Consider the following 26,078-nt stretch of genomic DNA (forward strand, 5'->3'; position numbering starts at 1 on the left):
TTTTCAAAGATCTCAGGTTTAAATCTGAATTTGAAAAAGTGTGACATTTTAGCATTGATAGGTACTGATATCACTGAAGCTTGCAGTATTCCAATCAAAGACACTAACTTATTTAGGGATAAAAATTACAAAAGAAAAGGAGAGAAGAACCTTAATCTTTGCCCAGTTGTCTCAGCTATAAAAAATTAGTTTAACTCATGGTTAGGCAGAGATTTGTCCATTCGAGGAAGAGTTTTGCTGACTAAGGCTTGTCTAGAGCTTCTTATGCATTCTCTTGTCCTGATAGTCCCAAATCTATTTGCTCCCAATTAGATGGAAAAATAAACCTCACAAAGGGAAAACTATGTTCTTACAAACAGTGTGTGAGGGCGTAACATGTTGGACTTCACTACTTTTAACCAAGTCTTAAAAATGTATTGGATAAAGCGTTACTTTAACGACCCAAACATCTTTCGGTTTACAATACCAAATCTTATTTTCAATACATTTGGTGGTTTAAGTTTCCTTTTGCAGTGTCCTTATGCCGTTGAAAAACGTCCTGTTAAACTGGCTGATTTCCACAAACAGATGCTTAATTGTTGGTCCCTTCTATACAAACATAATTTCCCCCCTCATAAGTATGTTATATGGAATAGTCTTGTCATAAAATATAAAAACAAGTCACTGTTTTTGGAACATTTGTTAAGGAAGGACATTTCACTTGTGGGCCAGCTGCTCAACTCCAATGGACATCTGTATATGTACAATCACTTTTTGAGAATGTATCAGCTCCCTGTCTCACCAAAGGAATATGAAATGGTGTGAAAAGCAATACCAGATGGTGATCTAACACTTGAAACAAACTAGGGTCAATACAGATCCATCACTTGTAAATTCAACCATAGTAATTAACAGTTTCTCAATTATTGATAAAAATGTAGATAATTAATTAATTATTGAAGCTTTTTACAACAGTGATGTTCCAATAGCAACATGCTTGTGGGACTTGCAATGTGTTGTAAATTTGCCAAAATAAGTCATATATATTACCCCTCCAATGAAAGTATTTGTAAATATATTATAAATGTTGATGAGAAATGTCAATCTGGGTCAGAATCACTTGGGCATTTGTATTCCAATGTGTGTATGTGACTATGTTCTGGGTGGATCTTCAGCTGGACTTGGTAGGGACGTCCATCTGCAAGTGATTGTCTTTTTGATTTTGATAGTCCAAGATTCTCCACTAGAAGTATGTGATGAATTTGATTATCATTCTTGCTACATATTACATCCATAAAATGCATTTTTTAAAGAACAAAACATCATATTTTAAGGTAGATTTAAATAATTACTTTGCCACATTGAATACTATGCTCTGTAAGAATAAGAAGGTAATGAAATAAATTGATAGTCGTTTAAGCATTTCAAATGGACTTGTCTGTAAAAACCCTCTATTTGTTTCTGTTTTTGTGTTTATCTGTTTGTTTGTGATGTTTTGTGTTACCATTTTTAAGAACAATGTATAGATTTTTGTAACATATTTGAATTTGTATCCTTCAAAATTGTTTAAATTCCATACATTTTTTATAAAAAAAATACTGAGGTCTGTAAGTCACTTCGGTATGGAAGTGCCATGAAAAGAGTCTTTCCACAGAGTTTCTAACCCCAGAAGCGCAACATCGCGAGACATCCGTGAACGCTTGCGAAACAGACTAGCCCAAGGTTTGGGGTTTGAGAAGTCAAAGAGAGAAGTGAACATTTTTTATTTTCTCGAAATCTAAAGGCACAACCTCCATTCGAGCCAATGTCTTAAGTAGCTGAACGTATTACTCCAACCTCATGAGAGTGACAAACTGATACGTTTTCATTTTCGTCAAAAACAACTTTATATACAAGGTTATATAAAAAAGGTTGCTAGATCGAATCCCCGAGCTGACAAGGTACAAATCTGTCGTTCTACCCCTGAACAAACTAGTTGACCCACTGTTCCTAGGCCGTCATTGTAAATAAGAATGTTCTTAACTGACTTGCCTAGTTAAATAAAGGTTAAATAAAATAAAAAATGATACATGCCTTTGATTTGACGGCTTGCACATGCGCAGTACGGCGCGAGAGACCGTTAAACCCGATGACGTATTTCTACGCATGATCTTAGCTAACCAACTTCGCCATTACATCGCCTACAGCTGTGATCGGGAATTTCTATCTTCATACTGTACTATCTTTGGTGTTCCTCATAAGAAGAACGTGACATATTTGACCGGGATCTGAAGCATCCGGTATGTATCATATGACCAGAGAGGAAGCTTTGAGGCAAATCTGTCTTCCTCCAGCAGGTGGCGTTTTTTCGCCCATCAATGAGTGTCGAATTTGGCCAACCTAAAAATGAATGGCTTAGTGGATCCATAAGGTTTATTTGACCGAATAGAAGTTTCGTAATGCTTAAGTTGTTACGGGTGTACTGATATAAGTGACATGACATCGCGGCAACTTTGCAAAAAATCACTTTACATAGGCGTTGTCTCGAAATAGCTATGCATATTCATAGCATAACGAGTCTAGTTTATGCCGCATTCAAAACAACTGGGAACTCGGAAAATACGAGGTCAAATAATGACGTCAGTGATCTCAGGTCGGAGCTCTAGAAAGCGGCCCGAGTTCGAATTCAGAGTTGGATGACCGTTTCCCAGTCGGAGGTCGTTTTTTCACCAAGTTGCCAGCTCTTTTGAACACACGGAAGTCAGAGATTTACACGGCAGTAGCATATCTCTCCATTTAATACAGGCATTTGACGTCAACTACAGTCATCGAATATTAAAAATATGATTACAATAATCACATGTATCCACCAATGCAAAGAAAATAGGCCGCTAGACAGCCCACCGTGCCGCTTTATGGACATCGACTCAATCGTTAGGGCGGTGAGACCTGTATCTTGTCAGTATATCCAGAATCTTTGATATGACTCACGGTGGCGTTCCGAATTTTGTTGTCTCGTGACCTAGTAAATACTAGATAAAGTCATAAACCCCTAAAATGTTTATTAAAAAAAATGTCATTTTAACAGTAACTACAATGCTAACCATATGCCTAACTTTAAATTAAGACCCAAAGCACACTTTTGTTTTCATACATTTTTACGATATATTAATGACGCCAATTCTGTTGCAAAACATTTCTTTAACGGAAGCAAACGGAACGAAACGGGGGAGGGACCTACCTTGATTTGTCCAATAGAATCTGTCGTTTTGCAACTGTTTGGCTAATGATTACACCCCTGTTGTGCACACAGTCATTGAATGTGCATGAGATAGAAGAATGCACATATAAAGTTTATTGGCGGAGGATGTTTATTTTCTGCACGAGTTATTTATTATTGCCATTCGCTGTCTTGTTGGCTTGAAATTTAGCTTTCTGGTTTAATTACCCTGAAATAGATTCACTGAACGCAGGTGCGTGTTGTTTACATCTTACTTTGACTTTGTTAATACTGTTGTAAGTGCTTGAAAACAATGTCTAGAGATGATAAACGTAACTAGATAACCAGTTCAACGCTCATACTAAATCTAGCTACAGTACACATTATCGTACTAGCTACAGTAACGTTAACGTTAGACTGGAGAATGTGTCTAGACAGTGCTAGCTACTTTCTGCTGTAGCTCAGTTAGGGCAGGTTGTTTAGCTAGCTATCGTTAGCCAACTAACGTTAGCTAGCGTAGTTGACGTTATCTAGTGAGTGCAATACATTTATGCCACATAGCAGCAGATATAATGGCCTTAACCAACTACTCAAGACAATGCATCACTAGTGTGATGGCATGGAATAGTTAGCAGTGCTAGTTAGCTAGCTATCTGCTTTCTCACAAGGTGTTCTGCATTTTCCCTGACGGAAAAACTAGATTTGTATAAAAGCGGTATCTATGAAAGTGAAACATTATGTGATTGGTTGGACACAGTTTTGTGAATAATTTGATTTAGGATTTGCCATTACTGTATCTTCCAGGTTGTGATCTCCAGTATTGGTGTCCATCATGGCAGGAGGCATCACAGAGACCGGGGAGCTCTACTCCCCGTATGTGAGTATCAGTATTAGACCCTGCAGTGTTATGCTCATTCTCCTAACTGTTTCATGTCAGGTATTTGGTGTGCATTATTTTTTATTTTACAATATTTTTGTAAAATGTCACTCCATATACGAACTTATACGATCAACAACTTCCAGACACACACAAAAAACGACTACATCTCATCTGCCCAGACCCGCATGCTCACACCCCCATCCCTAGTGCCTGTATTATTGTTTGCCATAGTGCCTGTATTATTGTTTGCCTCTTGGCCTGAAATTGTATCAATTTGTTATTTTCTGAAGCCCATGCCTTTTCAATATTCACATAAATAATTAGATTAAAAAATATATATGTGTTAATGATTGGCGTATTGATTTGATTTCCAAGTCTTCAGAGAAAGGTTTTTGAAGATGAGTGATGAGAAGAGAATTGTCCAGCCCATTGGGTGTCTCACTACATCCCCCTATGTCATGTCTTAAAATATACAGACAGAAGGATTAAAAGTAAGTTTACATTGTAATACTTATGACAATCAACTTTCTAGCTCCGCCCACAATTTCCAGACTTTATAAAATTCCCAGAAAGCATGGATTATTGAGTCATTATTAGTTTTACACTTAAGACATGACTCTGCCATTGTGCTGTAGAATTTGTGAATTTAGTCTCTTGTGTATATAATATATTCTATATATTAGTTTATACTGGATTAAGTGTACATGTTAGTTATCTGTAATGTCATTAGTTAAACTCCCAACTTTCCCTCCATCTTGTTCCAATATCAGTTATTTTTTACATCTTTGTTCCAATAGTTTTTTTTCCTGAAGGGATTGTCAGTTGGATGTGGTCTCTGCCAGGTTTTTATATCTTCCTTATCATATGAACATCATTTTCTTACTCAAATAAGATTCCCTCAAGGTTGCTCGGATGTCAAGAAGATTTAAAATCAACATTTTGTGATGTGTAACTTTTAAGTGTGCTGTAAATTCTGAAGAGAGGTTGACAAATGTATAATGGATAGCAAACGCTGAAAAATGATCTAGGCTAAATTAGTTCAAGTTACCTGCATGAGTCCAAAGTCCACACAATATGTGACAAAATTATTTAAAATAGTGATGTGCACCTACTCTCGTATAGATGACATTTTTATCCCTAAAATGTTCATGAATTCTGCTGCTTGTACAATCGGACCCATAGCACTTTCAGATCACGCCTTTGTCCGCCTCCGCTTTGACCTCTGTAAGAACATCCCAAGATCAAAGAGCTGGAAATTCAACACCTCCATACTATCAAATGAAGCATTCCATACATTGGTCACAACATGGATAGACAACTACACACAAGACAAAGACTCTCCTGTTTCTCCGGCCAAATGTGAGACGCTGCCAAAGCCACCCTAAGAGGTCATCTGATTGTATATGATTCCTCAGAGAAAAAAGCAATGGAAGCACACAGGTTAGAACTTGAGAAGGAACTGGAAGTATATAAACAATCTCCAGACAGCGCCTCCTGGATTCAACTTAAAGCAGCTAAAGCAAAACTAAACTTGGACTATACTCGGAGAGATATTGCATACCAATTAAAAAAGAGCAGTCGGAGCATACAATCATGGACATCCAAACAGAAGATGACGAGGTCACATATGATCCAAATAAGATACATTTAACTTTTCATAATTTTTACTGCAAATGTATATGCTTCTGAAAGAACACGTACAGATGTAGAACTCCATTCCTTCCTAGAGAGAATTTCGCTACCAAAACTATCAGAGACCAACCAAGAAGATCTCAACTCCCCTTTCACTCCCGAGGAGGTCTTAGCGGCAATTATCTCCATGCCACCTAACAAATCCCCAAGCCCAAACAGATTTCGCAGAGTTCCACAAAGCTTTTTGGCCACTACAAAATAATTACCATACTGCTCGACGAGACTGAACACTCTTCTTCCCAAAATAATAAAAGTGTACCAAACTGGATTTATTAGAGACAGGTACTCTTCTGATAAAATTCGCCGTCTTTTTGATATTATAGATCAAGTAAACGCACGGAAGATCCTTGTTCTGCTGGCTTCACTGGAGGCTGAGAAAGCATCCAGTGGGCTCCCGAGTGGCGCAGCGGTCTAAGGCACTGCATCTCAGTGCTAGAAGCATCACTACAGACCCTGGTTAGATTCCAGGCTGTATCACAACCGGCCGTGATTGGGAGTCCCATAGGGCTGTGCACAATTGGTCCAGCATTGTCTGGGTTAGGGTTTGTCCGGGGTAGGCCGTCATTGTAAATTAGAATTTGTTCTTAACTGACTTGCCTAGTTAAGGAAAAGGTCAAATAATAAAAAACGTTTGACAGGATGGAGTGAAGCTTTCTGTTCTCAGTCTTAGAAAAGTTCAATATGGGTCCAAACTTTATCAAATGGATTAAGTCCCTATATTCTTATCCAAATGCCATGGTGTCTACTAATGGTCTAAACTCTGAGAGATTCTCTTTGGGATGTGGCACAAGACAAGGATGCTCGCTGTCCCCTCTCTAAGTGGATGACGTCTTACGCTACATATCCAACCCTGAGAAATTCCTCCCCTCCATTTCAGACACACTTTCTCAGTACGGCAAGTTTTCAGGATATAAGATCAATTTGAATAAATCCATTGTTTGCCCTCTCAATCTTACCAGCTCTATGAAGACACTCTGCCCGTTCCAATGGAAGACACAGGCTTTCAATACCTTGGAATCTTTGTAACACCAGATCTGAATTGCCTTTTCAACTACCACTCCTGGATCGAATCAAGAATGACCTCCGAACCTGGATCTCCCTCCCAATTAGCTTAGTCAGAAGAATCAATGTTATCCATATCAACATACTCCCTAGATTTAACTATTTATTTCAGATGCTTCCATGCTATCTCCCAGTTTAATTTTTCAAAACAACTAACCAACGCATCACTGTTGTTTGAAAGAAAAGTACATTTTTTTGTCCATTAAAATAACATCAAATTGATCAGAAATACAGTGTAGATATTGTTAATGTTGTAAATGACTATTGTAGCTTGAAATGGCAGATTTTTTTATGGAATATCTACATGGGCGTACAGAGGCCCGTTTATCAGCAACCATCATTCCTGTGTTCCAATGACATGTTGTTAGCTAATCCAAGTTTATAATTTAAAAGGCTAGTTGATCATTAGAAAACCCTTTTACAATTATGTTAGCTGAAAACTGTTGTCCTGATTTTAAAGAAGCAATAAAACTGGTCTTTAGACTAGTTGAGTATCTGGAGCATCAGCATTTGTGGGTTTGATTACATGCTCAAAATGTCTCTAACCAGAACATAAAGAGTAGGGTGAGGCCCCGGTACACAACTGAGCAAGAGGACAAGTACATTAGTGTGTCTAGTTTGAGAAACAGACGCCTCACAAGTCCTCAACTGGCAGCTTCATTTTATGGTACCAACAAAACACCAGTCTCAAGGTCAACAGTGAAGAGGTGACTCCGGGATGCTGGCCTTCTAGGCAGAAAAAAAACAAGGACATTTCTAAGTGACCCAAAACATTTGAACGGTAGTGTATATGGGGAAATAAAAAATCTAGAATCAAGTTCTCCGCTCTATCGAAACCTGAATCAAAGGGTGTTCTTGCCCTTCCCTGCCTGTAAATCAAATTGGATTTGTCACTTGTGCCGAATACAACAGTGAAATGCTTACTTACAAGCCCTTAACCAACAATGCACTTTTAAGAAAAATACCCCCCAGAAAATAAGAAATAAAGTAAGAAATAATCAAAGAGCAGCAGTAAAATAACAATAGTGAGTCTATATACAGGGGGTACTGGTACACAGTCAATGTGCGGGGGCACCGGTTAGTCGAGGTAATTGAGATATCTACATGTAGGAAGAGTTATCAAAGTGACTATGCATAGATAATAACAGAGTAGGAGCAGTGTAAAGTAGGGGGGGGCAGTGCAATTAGTCTGGGTAGCCATTTGAGTTGATGTGCAGGAGTCTTATGGCTTGGGGGTAGAAGCTGTTTAGAAGCCTCTTGGACCTGGACTTGGCACTGCGGTACCACTTGCTGTGCGGTAGCAGAGAAAACATTTTATGACCAGGGTGGCTGGAGTCTTTGACAATTTTTAGGGCCTTCCTCTGACACCGCCTGGTATAGAGGTCCTGGATGGCAGGAAGCTTGGCCCCAGTGATGTACTGGGCCGTAAGCACTACCCTCTGTAGTGCCTTGCAGTCGGAGGCCCAGCAGTTGCCATATCAGGCAGGGATGCAACCTGTCAGTATGCTCTCAATGGTGCAGCTGGATAACTTTTTGAGGATCTGAGGACCCATGCCAAATCTTTTCAGTCTCCTGAGGGTAGTGCTTTTGTCGTGCCCTCTTCACAACTGTCTTGGTGTGCTTGGACCATGTTAGTTTGTTGGTGATGTGGATGAAAGGAACTTGATGCTCTCAACCTGCTCCACTACAGCCCCGTTGATGAGAATGTCGGTGTGCTCGGTCCTCCTTTTCCTGTAGTCCACAATCATCTCCTTTGTCTTGATCACGTTGAGGGAGAGGTTGTTGTCCTTATGTTACACGGTCAGGTCTCTGACCTCCTCCCTATAGGCTGTCTTATCATTGTCGGTGATCAGGCCTACCACTGTTGTGTCATTAGCAAACCTATTGTTGGAGTCGTGCCTGGCCGCGCAGTCATGCGTGAACAGGGAGTACAGGAGGGGACTGAGCATGCACCCCTGAGGGGCCCCCATGTTGAGGATCAGCGTAGCGGATGTGTTGTTACCTAATATTACCACCTGGGGGCGGCCCGTCAGGAAGTCCAGTATCCAGTTGCAGAGGGTGGTGTTTAGTCCCAGGGTCCTTAGCTTAGTGATGAGCTTTGAGGGCACTATGGTGTTGAACGCTGAGCTGTAGTCAATGAATAGCATTCTCACATAAGTGTTCCTTTTGTCCAGGTGTGAAAGGGCAGTGTGGAGTGTAATAGAGATTGCATCATCTGTTGGGGAGGTATGCAAATTGGAGTGGGTCTAGGGTTTCTGGGATAATGGTGTTGATGTGAGCCATGACCAGCCTTTCAAAGCACTTCATGGCTACAGACCTGAGGTGCTACGGGTTGGTAGTCATTTAGGCAGGTTACCTTGGTGTTCTTGGGCACAGGGACTATTGTGGTCTACTTGAAACATGTTGGTATTACAGACTCAGACAGGGAGAGGTTGAAAATGACAGTGAAGACACTTGCCAGTTGGTCAGCGCATGCTCAGAGTACACGTCCTGGTAATCCGTATGGCCCTGCGGCCTTTGAATGTTGACGGACACAGTAATCCGGAACAGCTGATGCTCTCATGCATGTTTCAGTGTTCCTTGCCTCGAAGCGAGCATAAAAGTAATTTAGCTCGTCTGGTAGGTTCGTGTCACTGGGCAGCTCGGCTGTGCTTCCCTTTGTAGTCTGTAATAGTTTGCAAGCCCTGCCACATCTGATGAGCGTCGGAGCCGGTGTAGTACGATTCGATCTTAGTCCTGTATTGAAGCTTTGCCTGTTTGATGGTTTTCGGAGGGCATAGTGGGATTTCTTATAAACTTCCAGGTTAGAGTCCCGCTCCTTGAAAGCAGAAGCTCTACCCTTAGCTTACCTTTACATTTACGTCATTTAGCATACGCTCTTATCCACAGCGACTTACAGTAGTGAATGCATATTCTTTTTTTTTTCTTTCTTTTTTTTTTGCTCAGTGCGGATGTTGCCTGTAATCCATGGTTTCTGATTGGGGTATGTACGTACAGTCACTGTGGGGACGATGTCATCGATGCACTTATTGATGAAGCCAGTGACTGATGTGGTGTACTCCTCAATCTCATTGGAAGAATCCCGGAACATATTCCAGTCTGTGCTAGCAGCATCCACTTCATCTGACCACTTTTTTTATAGACTGAGTCACTGGTGCGTCCTGCTTTTATTTTTGCTTGTAAGCAGGAATCAGGATAGAATTATGGTCAGATTTGCCAAATGAAGGGCAAGGGAGAGCTTTGTACGTGTATCTGTGTGTAGATTAAAGGTGGTCTAGAGGTTTTTATTTTTTATTTTTTTATTTTTTTAAACATTTTTTTATTTTTGTCTCTGGTTGCACATTTAACATGCTGGTAGAAATGAGGTAAAATGGATTTAAGTTTACCTGCATTAAAGTCCCCGGCCACTAGGAGCGCCAACTCTGTTTGAGCGTTTTCCTGTTTGCTTATGGCGATATACATCTCATTGAGTGCTGTCTTAGTGCCAGCATCGGTCTGTGGTGGTATGTAGACAGCTACAAAAAAATACAGATAGTGTGGTCTACAGCTTATCATGAGATACTCTACCTCAGGCAATCGAAATCTAGAGACTTCCTTAGTTATCGTGCACCAGCTTTTGTTTACAAATATACATAGACCGTCACCCCTTGTCTTACCAGAGGCTTCTGTTCTATCCTGCCGATACAGTGTATAACCCACCAGCTGAATGTTATTCATGTCGTTGTTCATTCACGACTCGGTGAAACATAAGTTATTACAGTTTTTAATGTCCTGTTGGTAGGATATACGTGCTTTTAGTTCGTCCAATTAATTATCCACCAATTGTACGTTGGCCAATAGGAGGCAGTTTAGCCACTCTTCTGCCGATCCTCACAAGGCACCCGGATCTCCTTCCGCGATACCTCTTCCATCTCTTTCTCCTGCAAATGACGGGGATGAGGGCCTGTTTGGGTGTCTGGAGTAAATCCCTCTCGTCCGACTCATTAAAGAAAAATTATTCATCCAATTCAAGGTGAGTAATCACTGTTCTGATGTCCAGAAGCTCTTTTTGGTCATAAGAGACAGTAGCAGCAACATTATGTACAATTGTACTACTGGTCTGCCCAAATCAGCAACATATTAACATGGATCACAAACAGACAAGACTCAATGTGGATTCAGATAGAGGCCCAATCCTGTGGTTAATTTCCCCTAAGCTCAATTATATTCATGAATGACTTTAGTGATGTGGGGAACATACCCAAAACCTTTGATTTACAACATCCTACTAGCATGGAAGGACTGCAAGAAATCCCTTTCATTTCCTCCCAGATATGCTCTCACTTGCCTATAGTAAACAACCCAGACTCGCCAAAGCCCAGAGTGATGCCAACTTTTATCTTTGGCATACTCTCAGGATCAGGACCTATTCAGACCTGTTTCATCAGAATGCAACTACTCTGAAATCCTTTCAAGAGCTCTGCAGGGAATTCGAATGTGCACATTTTCTGTTGTTGATATCTTCAAATTAGACACGTAATTTCCTCATTCACTTCCAAGGGGAGGTTTAGAGCTCATCTCAATTAAGTTGAGACCCTTCTTGCTACAGCACAATCCATCAAAGGCAAAATCTCCAATTTCTATAAATTCCTATACGAGAGTGTGGGTTTCTCCTTACTCTTAAAATAATCTAGGAAAAGGACCTTTGTCTGATTATCAGTGATGAGTTATGAGCGGAGGTTTGTGACAGGATATGCTGCTCCTCTACTAATATAAAAATGAAAGTATATAATTACACATTTTTGTTCAAATTGTATTACACCCCAGTGAGACTCCATAGAATGAATACAGACAGTTTTCCTTATTGTAAAATATGTACCTCTGAAAGTAGAACTTATATGCATGTATTTTGGAGTTGTAGAGAGATCTGGTCATCTATACATACTACTGCATGTACAGTTTGATATGACCTCATGTCTCTATCTTCTTAATGTTCAGCAGGACTTTGTTCTTGATCCAGACAGAGAGAATTTGTTTGACTATCACATACTTTGCTGTAAAATGTATTCTCCTGCTGGGGGCTTCTAATTCCTCCCCTGCATTTTAAAATGTGGCTTGACCAGATTGCTGACTTTCTTCCTCTTGAAAAGCTCACTTACGACCTCCGCAAGAGACATCCCAGGTTTGATAGACTCTGGTCTCCACTACTCAACTTTATTTCAAACTGGACAGAGTGAATGGGGTGATTTAAGAAAATGTGTGTATACAGGAAGTGTAAGTTGCTCTAAAGCTAGTTCTTTACTTGTTGTCTCTGCGAAAGCTGGAAATGTGAAACACGATTACTGATAGTGCTGCTGCAAATTTGTTTGTTGGTTATTTTGTTTTATTCTATAATTTGTCTGCTACATCTGTGATTATGGAATGTGTTTTGTTTGTTGATTTGAAAAACAAGAACTTAATACATCTTTAAATTATACAATCGTGATGTTGAGCAGAAAGGTTGTGGGGAGCACGTGCGGTGGTTACTCATCTAGTCAGGACACTGAAAAGAGGAAGAAGGAATGCTTAGGCACTGAAAAAGGCTACCACTGATGAACTTTGATGACCAAACCATAAATTCTGTTTAGCAAAGCATTATTGTGAGGCCTGTCTAGGTATTTCACAAGTTTCTGCAGGGACTGATATCAGCATGGCTATGTCTGCTTCAGCTGTTTTAAGGCTAGTTGTCTTGTGGTTAAAGTGCCCTTTCTAGATGAAATATTAATGAACTGAAGGGATGGATAGGGATAAGGGCTTTTTAGTGATCTTACCTTCTGTTCACTGTTCTATCTGTATGTCATGGTGTCAGCCCTACGTCTTTACTGCTAGATGGGACTGTAATAGTCCACAGGTGAGGACAGTGTTTGAATAAGATCAAGATAATGTCTTCAGTTGACCAGTGTGTTGCAACTTGGCAATGCAATGTTTTTCTTTACACCCGTGCTAAACTGTCGCATGATTTCCAGGGTTCAAACTTCACTCCCTTGACCAGAGTGTGGTGTTACGTTAAGTGAAGGGAGGATAATGTCCAGTAAACAGGATCGTCCAGACGTACTGGCCTCTTGTGGACCCCCAAGACAACGACCCCCTCTAATAGAGCACTCCCTTGGTCTAACTTCTTGTTCTGTGTCTTTGCAGGTGGGCTTGGTGTACATGTTTAATCTGATCGTGGGCACGGGGGCACTGACGATGCCCAAGGCCTTTGCCCAAGCAGGTTGGGCGGTCAGCCTGGCGCTCATCTCCTTCCTGGCGTTTATGAGGCGAGTTCCTCGTAGGCTCACTGCCTTTCCATTAATTTCCACAACATTTGCCTTACATCCACTTCCCCAGCTCTCACTTTAGTTTAAGCACACCATAGCACAAGAGTAATTTACCATATTTAATCCTTATCGTCCACACCTAAGGTCCTCCCAGCCACCTAAGTGGAGTTATTGCCCTCCCTATCAAATGGGATGCCACTGATGAGGCGTGTCAGTAATCTAGCAGGGAAAAACCAGAGCAGGAGGAGTTGCAGATGAGTTGATGCAGCGTGTCAGTCAGCAGGAGGAAGTTGATGATGCAGGATGTGTTTCATTAGGGTAGTATATGAGGAAAAAGGGGAGACAGTAGACACACAGAGATGCAGATCAGAGGCCAGTACTTTAGCTTTGTGATGTGGATTTAAACATACACTGTGCCTTTTAACAGTCATGTTTTTATATTGCTTTGTTTTTGGTTGAGATCTAGAGATCTTATTTTATCACCAAGGATAGTGTGCAGTTAGGCAAGGTCACAGACTACAAGAAATACAACACAATGATATTCTAGGACAGTTGTTGACAATGGGTCATACAATTCTACGTTTGTATAAAATTGTTATGCTGAGTATATAATATGTGTAGACTCTTTAGGGCTAGTTTTTGTCATCTGATTATATTTTTCTGAACCCACTTTGTTTAATTTTCATCAGTTACATGACCACTACGTTTGTGATCGAGGCCATGGCAGCGGCCAACGCTCAGCTGCGCTGGAAGAGGAGGGAGCAGGAAGAGGTGAGTTAGCAGATATAAATAACCAACAGGTGGAAGTAATGAAGGAAGAGTGATAGTCGACACTCATACATACTGTCTTTTCCAGTGATCCCTACTCATCAAGTGAAGGCCCAGATTCGCTAGTTCACTACCCCTTAAACAAGCCTTGTAGTGTCCTCTACTGACTCACTGGGGGGGGGGGGCAATTTAGTTTTCAATCATTGTTACTTTAGTCATTTTAAATACTAACGGATTGTCATCTCGTGCAGAGATTGATGGAACTGGTGGAGTTCATTTTCTTTTTTACAGAAAAGCAGCAAGTCATTTTGCCTAATGCCCAAGGTTTCCACTGGAGGAGTTATGAGCGTAAGGACATTGGGTCTGGCTTTGACAGAGCCCCAAACCCCATGGCCTTGATTCATGGCTCACTTAGTCTTCCTCCAACATTTCCTCCCACATAATGGGAAGAAGGGAGGCACAGAGTGGGAATGTTTACCCTTGAACATTCTTTATTTCTTTCCGCTCGAATGAAGCACATGAAAAAAATTAAGCTGTTCCTTTAAAGTGATATACTGGCCGACATTTTCTGAGAAAGTCCCAGAAAAGTGTATTAGTTTGAATTTGGGGGGGACTGACTCTGCATCTCTCGGATGTGACGGAGAAATAGGATATATCTGCTCTTTTGACTCAGCCAAGGCCACATCTGTCACTTTGATGTTAGATGCTTTGTTTCTGTTGCTGGCATATTCTCTTCCAGTGAGCCACCCACTTCATAGTCTCTCCCACACCCTGCCCAACCAGCTGTAGCTGCTCTTGTTAATTCAACTGATAATGACATCCTCAATGTCGATTGTAATTGAGCATTAATTAATATAAATCTGTAGTGAATTTGGTAGATGAAGAGTTATGGGAGGGCGTCAGATAGGCGCTCATATCTATTGTATATGAGGGGGAAAGCTCCCTCATCCTCCCCGGCATATTCCAGCTGTTCCAGGCAATTTCCAGATGCTGCTCCCCTCCACGTCACATGTCCAGCAAATATAAAACAGTGTTAATAGGTTGTAAACTGACTGTTGTTGGCACTGAGCAATAGGACTTGTAGATTAGGAGTGAAGTCAGTGTTGGGTGGAGGCAGGCTGGTTATCCTCTTTCCATCACCCTCATCTTCAGGTCCAAGACAGCGACTCCACCTCTGATTATTCGGATGATGATGTCCGGGGACGATCAGAGCCAGAGACGAGGCCCATTTTGTCAGTCCGTGAGTATAGTGTTTCCCTCATCCCTCCTGAAGACTAGACACACTGCTAAGGTCGTGTTGAAAATAAGGTACACTACATGGCCAAAATTATGTGGACATCTGCTCGTCGAACATCTCATTCCAAAATCATGGGCATTAATATGGAGTTGGTCCCCCCTTTGCCGCTATAATACCCTCCACTCTTTTGGGAAGGCTTTACACTAGATGTTGGAACCTTGTTACAGGGACTTGCTTCCATTCAGCCATGAGCATTAGTGAGGTCGGGCATGAATGTTGGGAGATTAGGCCTGACTCAGTCATTCCAATTCATCTCAAAGGTGTTTGATGGGGTTGAGGTCAGGGCTCTGTGCAGACCAGTCAAGTTCTTCCACACCGATCTCGACAAACCATTTTTGTATGGACCTTGCTTTGCATTTGGGGGCATTGTCCTGCTGAAACAGGATTGGGCCTTCCCCAAAAATTTGCCACAAAGTTGGAAGCACAGAATCGTCTAGAATTGTATTGTATGCTGTAGCGTCAATATTTCCCTTCACTGGAACTAAGGGGACTAGACTACTGAACCATGAAAAACAGCCCCAGCCCATTATTTCTCCTCCACCAAACTTTACAGTTGGCATTATGCATTCGGGCAGGTAGCGTTCTAAAACCCAGATTCGTCTGTTGGACTGCCAGATGGTGAAGTGTGATTCATCACTCCAGAGAACACGTTTCCACTGCTCCAGAGTCCAATGTCGGCAAGCTACACCACTCCAACCGACGCTTGGCATTGCGCATGGTGATGTTAGGCTTGTGTGCGGCTGCTCGACCATGGAAACCCATTTCATGAAGCTCCCAAAGAACAGTTCTTGTGCTGACGTTGATTCCAGAAGCAGTTTGGAACTCCGAAGTGAGTGAGCGACTATTTTTACTCGCTATGAGCTTCAGCACTCGGTGGTCCCGTTCTGTGATCTTGTGTGACCTACCACTTCGTGGCTGAGCCATTGTTGCTCCTAGACGTTTCCACTTCACAATAACAGCACTTGCAGTTGACCGGGGCAGCTCTAGAAGGGCAGAAATTTGACAAACTGACATGTTGGAAAGGTGGCATCCTATGACGGCGCCATGTTGAGAATGGACGCCCTTCAAATTAGTGTATTTGGCACAAAACTCGATTTTAGAAGAGCTCAGTGCGAGCCATTCTAGTGCCAATGTTTGTCTATGGCGATTGCATGGCTTTGTGCTCGATTTTAGACACCTGTTAGCATGGCTGAAATGGCCAAATCCACTAATTTGATGGGTGTCCACATACTTCTGGCCATGTAGTATATATGTGAAACCATTGAGTCTTGTGGAGGATTTGGAATTCTCTTTTTTGTCGTCCCTCCTTTTTGAAGGCCTCAATTCTTAAGCATATGTTGATTATGACATAATCAGATCAATCATAAATTGTATGTATCCTCCATATGTCATTGGTTAATGTCAATGTTTTATAGAAGAAATTACATCAGAATCACTCGGATTGGAATGACTCACCACTGCGTTCTCATGTCCATGCATTATCACAGAGCGAACAGGAGGAGGACACGTTGATCACTTTGACATTGTGGAGAGGGTAGAGATGGGTCAAATGGCCTCCATGTTCTTCAACAAAGGTAAGAGCCTATCCTCATTCAGTACTTTGAGTGAGGGGATATGATGAACCCACACTCCGTTATTGAATGAAGTGTTGCTGATGCAGCTATGTGCAGGGCATGGTAAAACCTGTCCTCCTTGTCTAACAACTATGGAGGAGTCTTGAAGGTTGTGTGGGATAATTTGGGGACAGTGTCTTAACCTTTAAATGGGAATCATTGTTAGATTCCAAAAGTGAGGCTGTTAGCTTTCTAATGGGGTGTAATTGTACACTGAGTGTACAAAACATTAGGAACACCTTCCTAATAGTGAGTTGCACCCCCTTTTGCCCTACAAGGTGTTTTAAGTGTTCCACAGGGTTGCTGGCCCATGTTGACTCCCACAGTTGATTCCCACAGTTGTGTCAAGTTGGCTGGTAGTAGATCTCTACTAGTAGCATCGTTCCATCTCATCCCACAGATGCTCAATTGGATTGAGATCTGGTGACTGGGTAGGCCACTGCAGTAAGATAAATTCACTGTCATGTTCGTGGAACCATTCCTGGACAATCCTAACCTTGTGCCATTGGGTATTATCCTGATAATAAAAAATAAATTTGCAGATGGATACACTGCTGCCATGAAGGGATGGATGCTCCTGATTGGCGATGATGTTCAGATATCCTGTGGCATTCAAATGTTCCTCAATTTTTATCAAGGGGCCCAATGTATGCCATGAAAACACACCCCACACCAATATACTACCACAACCACCACCAGCCTGCAATGTTGACATACAGCATGATGGATGCATGTACTCGTGGTTTTCTCCATTCCCTAGTCCTCCCATCAGCAAGAACCGGGGTTCATTCAGATCAGGCAATGTTTTTCCAAGTGTCCATTGTTTTTATTCCTTAACCCACTGCAACCACAGTTTTTTGTTTTTTTGCTGGAAGTGGAACTCTGTAAGGTCGTTGGCTGCCATACCCCATTTGTGTCAAGGTACGACTAGTTGTGCATTCTTTTATGAGTCTTTGGGCACCAATGTTGTACTGGACTATCAGTTGACTAACTGTAGCCCGTCTGTTGCGCTGCACAATTTGTCAGCCTCCTTTGTCCTCTTTCATCAATGACCCGTTTTCGACCACTGGCCTGCCGTTGGCTGGATGTCGTTTGGGTGGCGGATCATTCTTGATACACACGGGAAACTGTTGAGCGTGAAAAACCCAGCAGCGTTGTAGTTCTTGATACATACCTGATGCGCCTGGCACCTACTACCATACCCCATTCAAAGGCACTTAAATATTTTGTCTTGTCCATTCACCCTCTGAATGGCACACATACACAATCCATGTCTCAATTGTCTCAAGGCTTAAAAATCCTTCTTTAACCTGTCTCCTCCCTTTCATCTACGCTGGTTGAAGTGGATTTACAGGTGACATCAATAAGGGATCATAGCTTTCACCTGGTCAGTCTATGTCATGGAAACAGCAGGTGTTCCTAATGTTTGGTACCCTCAGTGTATATGGCTAAATGGTTGTATTTCCCAGGCCATCACACTGCTGCTGTTTTAGTCTCCACCGCGGTGTGTGTGGGCCTCCTGCAGGCTGCACCAGCGGCGGTGAACATGTTAAAGCTTCAGCAGCCTGAGTGATGAGCTAATTGAAAGCAGAATCATGTTCACCTTGAAACAGAACAACCTTGCTGATTTACATTACTCACCTACGTCAGAGTAGACACTCCTCAGTGTGCTGGGCCCGCTCACTACCCCCTCCCCACCCTCTCCTCCTCTGCTGGCAGGTCGGGCTGTTTCTCAAGTAGTATTAACCAGATAGGTGACTCAACAGTCTGCAGCATACGTACCTGCAGCGCCAATACTTCAACAGCATCGCTTTTGTCATCTCTGATGATAAAAAGGTCAAACCGTTCTGCTCCACTCTGACAATGTCATCTGTGTGCAGATCTCTTCCTGTGTTGTGATCCGGCTCTGGCCACTAGGTGGTGCACTTGGCACACTCACACAGAAAATGATTCACTAACTCACACAAAGCCAGGCAGGCATGCAACATGCTGTTTGAGAAGCAGCGTGTTGTTCCCTTGTGGAACACTCCGGCTGCAGTCTCTTCTTTCCTATTTCTCTCAGCCCTATTAAAGTTGATGTGTTAAAACACTCTTTGGTGATGACCTCTCCCTGTGTGTGTGGAGTGTGTCTGGTGTGGTGTTGTCCTCGGATGCAGGTGAGGGTGAGGCGCCACGAGGACGTATCGATCGGTGGCAGAGATAAGAGTCCCCTTTTTCTCTCTGTGTGATGTGGGAGTGCTGCCCAGTGACTCTAATCAGAAATGAATTAGATGGGCACTGGGCCCAGAGAGAGGAGTGAGAGATGCAGCTCTTTGTCTCCGCTCAATGGCGCTCCAGCATAATGGAAGTCTTGTTTGTCTCTCTACCCAGATCTCCGCTGATATGAACTCTTCTTTGTGTAATTAGTGCTGGGAGGTAGTATAAGATTAGTGGTATGTCTGATCAGGGAGTTTTACTGGTGTGGTAAAGCTGTCGGGCATTAAAACAAAATCTCTTGTTTTTTTGTTGAGGGATTGGTTAGTGGAGTGTTATTGAATGTGTTGTTGGAGTTAATGGGCTTGGTTGTGTGAGTGAAGGGCTGAGGCCTGCGGTGGGGAAGGGCAGCTCACAGAGCCTATCAGCTGGCCACTTGAGTCCTTACTACCTCGGGCTGGTTCTGGTTATTGATGGGACTGTTCGACCGCACTGGGCACCACTGGCAGGAAAGGCACTTTTTCACTTGATGCGCAGATGCAGATTCGGTGTGGATGTGTGGGGGAATCCTTTTTTTTTTTTTTTTCCCATTTCATGTAATTGAAAAATAATCACTATGAAAGGGCATTCGACTTCCTCCTGAGCCAAAATTGTCATAGCAGCAGAGCAAGCTTGGAATAAGGCCATGGGTATCGGCCCCGCCGGTACCGACAGGAATTTTGATGGGGGCTGGTTTATCTGCGGAGCAGTGAGGAGAGTGCGTGTAGTGTTACTGTAACCTTCCCCATCCACAATTTGCAAGTTGATTAGAAGACGACTTTGGCTAATATCACAAAGGGGGGTGAACAACAGAGGCTGGTCTGTGTGCTCCTGTGCCCATCACAGCCCACCGTCCCTCTAGGTAGAAAAGGCAGTAGAAGTGATGTATGGGGATATGGATGATGTATGGGGATATGGCAAACAGAGGGAGAAGGTACAGGCTCTATAACATGCACCACCCTATACCCTTGACTTATAGAGACCATGGAGAGGAATACTAAGCCAGTCTCCTTTATTACAGACCCCAGCTTTAATGAGTACCTAACACCGATGCATACATTTTTTTTTATACTTGAATGACTTTTCTTAAATGTCATACTTGTATGCTATGAGGGGCACTGACAAAAGGAAAATGGGGAGCAGCGCTGCCACTAAGAAGATAAATGGACATGTTTATGTCCGCCATTTCCCCCCCTCTCACCACCCCAATTACATAAGCCTCAACTAAAATATTTTTCAATTCTCTATTGTATATGAACATAAAGGATGTGCTTTCCTTTTCAGAGGGCCTGCTGCTATTACTGCTCAACTCTGATTATCCCAAGATCCAGATCAATATCCCAAGTTTTAGCACAAAGAATACATCTCACTCAATAAAAGCCCATTGGGGTTTCAAAATCAAACCTAAGGAAAGTAATTTCTGTTGCATCCAACAAACCACCTTTAGTTGTCAGGCTCTCGCATTCACATTCCTGCCTGATGAAGCTCCACGATAGTAGAGCGGAGACCAGTACAGCTGTGGCTTCCAGCGTGGTTGGCATTCAACAAAATGGCTGTGGATGTTGGAAGGAAGCAACTTCCTAACGTACCTCTTCTTCTGGGAACCACTCCTTCCTCCTCCAGACCCAGCTAGAGAGGCTATCAGGGCCTCTGTCAGTCTGCAACAGTAGGGTGATGGATAGTGACGTGTGTCCGTGCCGCTAGGGGACTGAGTGGGGAGCTCCTAGGTGAAGAGTCATTTGCAGCAGAAGCGTGTGAGCCTCTGGCCGTGGGTAATGGGGAGGTATTAATGACAGAGCCTGGCAGGGCAGCATCCTCTTGGTCATGCTGGGTTCTCACCTAGCTATCGCTCACTGACAGGGGCAGCACAGGCAGCCCTGATTCCCCCTATCTGAGGCAAAAGCTCTAACAGGCTTCCTTTCCATAGGGCCAGATGGAGACATGCAGGAATGGTAGAGAGTACTGTACAGTGCTAACCTCTGAACGTGGGGTTGTCGGAGAGGTGAAAATGGAATGTGTAGAATTGATGCAGAGAGAATCGAGTCCCCCCCCACCAACCTGTGAGATACTTTCATACTGTAATCAGTGTGCAGATCAATACTGATAGGTACAGTATAGTGTAATCACACACACTGGCGTCTTCTTGAGTTATCAATGTTTATTTTCCCCAGCCTGTGTTTTATGACCTCAGTGCACCATTGCACAATGATGTGATCAGATGGTCCTGGAAGAGAATAAACACAACCTGGCTACCAAAGTGCCCTTTGGTTCCCTCTCCCACAGTACTTTAGCACCACATTATCCTCAATGGAGGTAAGATGAGTGGTGGTGCTAGCTAGGTAAATGTTGGCTGTCATCGCCCTTTCCCACAGAATTTACCTGCTGTTAGACTCTCCATCTAACTCAAACAGGGCTGCAGCAACTTACTGTAGCAGCTGTAATATAGCTTCATATCATCATGCAGTCTACTGTAAGTGTCCATCCAACCCTGTCATAAAACAGGTGATAACTGTTTTACAACTACATGGGCTTATCTGGCTGTTGGACCAGCTAGTCCTCTTCCATGTCCCTTTTCTTGTTTCCCTCAGCTCGGCTGTGTGATGGGCAGCAGAAGGTTGCCATTCGTCCCTTTACTCTCAGATCAGATTAATTCAATTTAGCCCTGTAAAACTATAAACCCCTCCCTTTTATTGATTTTTAATGGACTCCACACTCTAATTTCCCTGTCAGTAATGAATTGGCTGCCAGGGCCAGTAGGACACAGGAGCCTCCCACATGAGAACTCCAGTGTATGATGGATGCCTGGCACACCATGGCTATCGGTCTCCCGTTGTTGAAAGCTCTCAATCTCCGCTCGTTGCGCCAGCTTGGATGGGCTAGTAGTGTGAGGTGGGTGTGGGGGAGGTAATGAGGAGAATTTTCATCATGAAGTGATTACTTTCTTAATTAGTGTGATTAATATTCTTCCGGAGGAGCCGAGAAATGTGCTGCTGCAGTTGTGGCTGCCATCCCGGAGGGAGAAGCAGGGGATTGATGGAGGAGTGGAGGTGTAGAGATGGAGGAGATTGCCTCTGATGGAGACTGCACGTTCAGCTGTTGAAGTTTGACACAAGTTGCATTGACCATGTTTCATAATCAGGCATCTGACGGCTGTTAAAGATGAGGAATGTGTTAGCTAAGCTATCCCTGCATGTGTGTAGGCAGATTCTCTCGGAGATATGAGGAATTGATAACACAGTCATATACACTAGAAATATACAATGTATGACATTTTATGTATAGATCCAGGTATAATCTGCTCATGTCTTAACCCTTTGGTTTTGTTTTTCAGTTGGTGTCAACATGTTCTACATCTGCATGGTAGTCTACCTGTATGGAGACCTGGCCATCTATGCTGCTGCTGTACCCATATCACTAATGGAAGTAGCCTGGTAAGACCAGCCAGCCAGCTTGCTGCTGATTCATTACATTCATGGGTTTCTTATTTGGGGGTATGATTTCAAGCAACTTTATGACTACTGTGGGTGCAGCTGACTTTCCCAAGTACTTGGAGCATTTACTTTTGGCAGGACAAAGCATATCCCTTTCTCTCAGTTATGTTTTTGTTTCCGCACTTTGGCTGTTCCCTGACCTTCTGTCTCAGTAAAACTTTCTGATGAGGGGGCCTTTAGCCTTCCTGACCTCCCACCAGTGCTCTTGGCATTTACTTTTTGTTGACTGGCTCCCAGACAGGTTTTTAAGTCCCCTCCACTGGCCCGGTGGGCTGGGTGACATCACATATTCCATATTGTTCCAGTCTCAGACGGTATGACTTGGCCTGCAGATCTAAGGGTGGCTCTTCTCTAGAGAAACTATTGTCCTGGTGAGACCACCTTAACCGTCAGGATCACAATTCAATTTGGTGTAACTTTATGACAGAAAGATGATTGACTTTCTCATGGTGTACCAAAAAGTACAATTTCAACCAAAGAACCCCGCGCCAAAAACTTAAGCGCTCTCCCATTTTGTCCAAATGACGTTAGATTATCAGTGACTTTTTAAGGGTTCAGTGAGATCTGGGAGTGCCATATAGGGGTTTCTTATGAACATAATGTGGTGAGGATGAGATCCTTAAAAATGTATAGAGATACTTAGCTTTTAAAGGTGAAGGTGAGTGAATACATTTCAATTCAAGATTACAATTTAACCACTTACCACATCAGAGGAAGTTCTATTAACATACCAACCTAATAGCATAAAAAATATACGTTTGTCCCTCTGACTCAGCGGGGTCGATAAAGACCCGTGGTAACTTTCTAGCTAAAATGTGAGGCGGAACAGACACTTAAAAAGGAATTACCCTATGGCACAGACCGGAGCTCCCCGCTCGACTGGCTCTGCCACTGAGGAGAGCCAGGAGATTGAGATCGCAGAGCAGTATCTCTTTGTAAAGCCTTGCCACAGCAGACTTCTCGGTGGCAGAGGCAGATTCTAATGATTATGTCCCATAATTGATGCTCAGTCTGCCGCACCTTGTTGGCAGTACTGAAAGAGTTTTGTGATTGCCTCAGAATGACAATGTGTAATTTTCCACCAGGAAGACTGGATTATCACTTCAACTCAGTAAAGTCTTGTGCAGTGATATAACTTTTACTGATACTTTTCTTACTGATATTCTAACCGCTCCGAGGTAGTAGGAACTGGCCTCACTGATAATCTAACCACTCCGAGGTAGTAGGAACTGGCCTCACTGATAATCTAACCGCTCCGAGGTAGTAGGAACTGGCCTCACTGATAATCTAACCGCTCCGAGGTAGTAGGAACTGGGCTCACTGATAATCTAACCACTCCGAGGTAGTAGGAACTGGCCTCACTGATAATCTAACCGCTCCGAGGTAGTAGGAACTGGCCTCACTGATAATCTAACCGCTCCGAGGTAGTAGGAACTGGCCTCACTGATAATCTAACCACTCCGAGGTAGTAGGAACTGGCCTCACTGATAATCTAACCGCTCTGAGGTAGTAGGAACTGACAAGTCTGCAAAGTTTTAGTAATTCTGCCCTGTCATATTTAATCTTTTATCATTGTTTCATGTTCTTTTGCAATATTGTAAACTAGTCTTTCCTGTCGTATGTTATTCTTGGACTGATTTGATCTGATCATGAAGGGATCTGTAATGATCACCAGTCTGTCTGTTCTCTCTGTAGTGGTAACCACTCATGCAGTGCTGGCGGTGTGAAATACGACGACACCGACTTGTGCTGGGGGCCTGTCACCAGGAAAGACGCCTACAAGGTGTTTCTGGTGAGTACATACTACACCCCTGTTTCTCACCCCTGTCCTTCTACCCCCGTCCCAAAGGCCCCTGGAGGACACATGATGTACCACACCTCTCTCTGTCAGCCCCTGCCATCGTGACTGAGCCCCAATGTGCCAACCCCTGTCGGTGTTTGTGTCAGCCTCAGCCCAGAGAGCCCCTTCCAGTTCGGTCTCCCTCTCACGCCTCCCCTCCCGCAGCCCTGAGCAAGTGTGTGTGCCCTTGAAGTCTTAAGAGAGCGAAACTCCTGCGATTTCCACTTTTGCTTTAACTTTGCCGGCCGACAGTGATAGATGTGCTGATCTCCTCCTGTATTATTTCCCCCCTCCACTGTTCTCCCTCCACCCTCACTCATTTTCAACAGAACGAGCATACCCAAACAATTCTCCAATAAATGCATTGTTGTTTTTTATCTCGTCTGGGATAAGCCTCTTACATCATGTCAACGAATTGAAATTATGCTGATTTATAATCTCCTCCTGTATTTTTTGTTTACCTTGCAGTTTCACAAAGTTTCCTTTTTAGGGAAAGGGACATTTCCACCTCCGTGGTAATTTATCTAACTGATTGCTTCTTATTATAGTAGATGTTGAGATGATGTCTGCTTGATAATATGTTTCAAAAAATTGACTATCTGACAAAGTCAACTGTTCTCTGGTGTTTCTTGAAGAAGTTGTCTCCTGTTATTAGTTTTGGTCTCTCCTGCTTACAGGCATTTGGACTTCTATTGGCTTAGTTGTATTTTCTCCCATTTTCTTCTCCATGAAACCTTATTAGTTTTCATCCCGTGCTGGACTCGTCCTTAAATAAATAATTGGGCTTTGATAAAACATTCATCAGCTTCTGTTAGCACACAGGGAGTGGAGTGTCTTCCTGCTCCTCAACCCCCCTTTGTCTTTGATGTGCCTGGGTCAAACGCTCTGGCCCCTTAGCCACTGCCCACCACTCCCCATGATCACTTTAAATAATTGATTGACTATTCCTTTTAAGCCCAGCTGCTCTCCATACACCGCTCTGTCCTGCCCAATGGAAATACCTCTCCTCTCCCACCTATGCTATGCCTGCTTATGCCCTCTGACACGTCTCTGCCCCACCCCAAAGACCAAGGTGCCCTTCGTCCTAATGATGAGTCTATCTAGGCACAATGTCCACAACATCTAGAGTCTTTGCCATCTGGAGTCATTATGCAGCCCAGTATTTTCCTTTTTCTTTACAACGTCCATATCATTTCACTGGAAGGCTTCAAGCTCCAAACTAAGTGACCTGCTTTATCACCCTACTGCAAAGTCTCTTTATGAACTGAGTGAGTCAGAGGGTGCTTTAGTATTGACTCCTATTGTAATATGCTTAATCAGACTTTGGAAAACATTGGAACAGTTGTCAGAAAGGCTGACAATACGGCATTGGGAAATGCTTAATTGTTTTGGTTTAGCTAAAGAATTCAAATGAGCCTATTCATTCATATATTATGCCGTCCCATTCTTTGAGTGCATGAAAAAGGCATTACAAAAAGAACCATAATTACAATTCCTAATTACTTTTTTGTTTTGGTTATGCAATTAGTTTGACTTAGTTTTGAGCCTCTAAGAGGGTGTAGGCATTAGCAAACACACTGCGTTCAATATGTTAGCGTTAGTTGCTGCTCAGTTGTTGTATACCAATGGAATTTCTCAAAGCTGGTCTTTGAACTATGTTCAGGAGGTTCTCTGTGTTTCAGTGGTCATTCTATCTGTTAATGGCCCTTCTCTCCTGTCCTCATCAACCACATTTCTCTCCTCACCA

At 42.8% G+C, this 26,078-nt stretch overlaps 1 protein-coding gene across 2 annotated transcripts in view; it reads left to right on the forward strand.

Moving 5' to 3' along the window:
• Positions 1–2,133: 2,133 nt before the first annotated feature.
• Positions 2,134–26,078, forward strand: part of LOC115202462 (transmembrane protein 104) — a 76,611-nt gene continuing 52,666 nt past the window's right edge. The window contains exons 1-8 of one of the 2 annotated variants that reach the window (XM_029766628.1): positions 2,134–2,258; positions 3,983–4,055; positions 12,969–13,090; positions 13,780–13,861; positions 15,011–15,098; positions 16,643–16,729; positions 22,332–22,431; positions 24,187–24,283. In XM_029766628.1, coding sequence (XP_029622488.1) covers positions 4,011–4,055; positions 12,969–13,090; positions 13,780–13,861; positions 15,011–15,098; positions 16,643–16,729; positions 22,332–22,431; positions 24,187–24,283 — 621 coding nt within the window. In that variant the 5' untranslated portion in view covers positions 2,134–2,258; positions 3,983–4,010. Of the gene's footprint in view, positions 2,259–3,249; positions 3,432–3,982; positions 4,056–12,968; positions 13,091–13,779; positions 13,862–15,010; positions 15,099–16,642; positions 16,730–22,331; positions 22,432–24,186; positions 24,284–26,078 lie in introns of those variants that run through there. The other variant, XM_029766624.1, reaches the window with a different exon arrangement.

Source organism: Salmo trutta, chromosome 1 (assembly GCF_901001165.1).
Source record: "Salmo trutta chromosome 1, fSalTru1.1, whole genome shotgun sequence".
NCBI lineage: Eukaryota > Metazoa > Chordata > Actinopteri > Salmoniformes > Salmonidae > Salmo > Salmo trutta.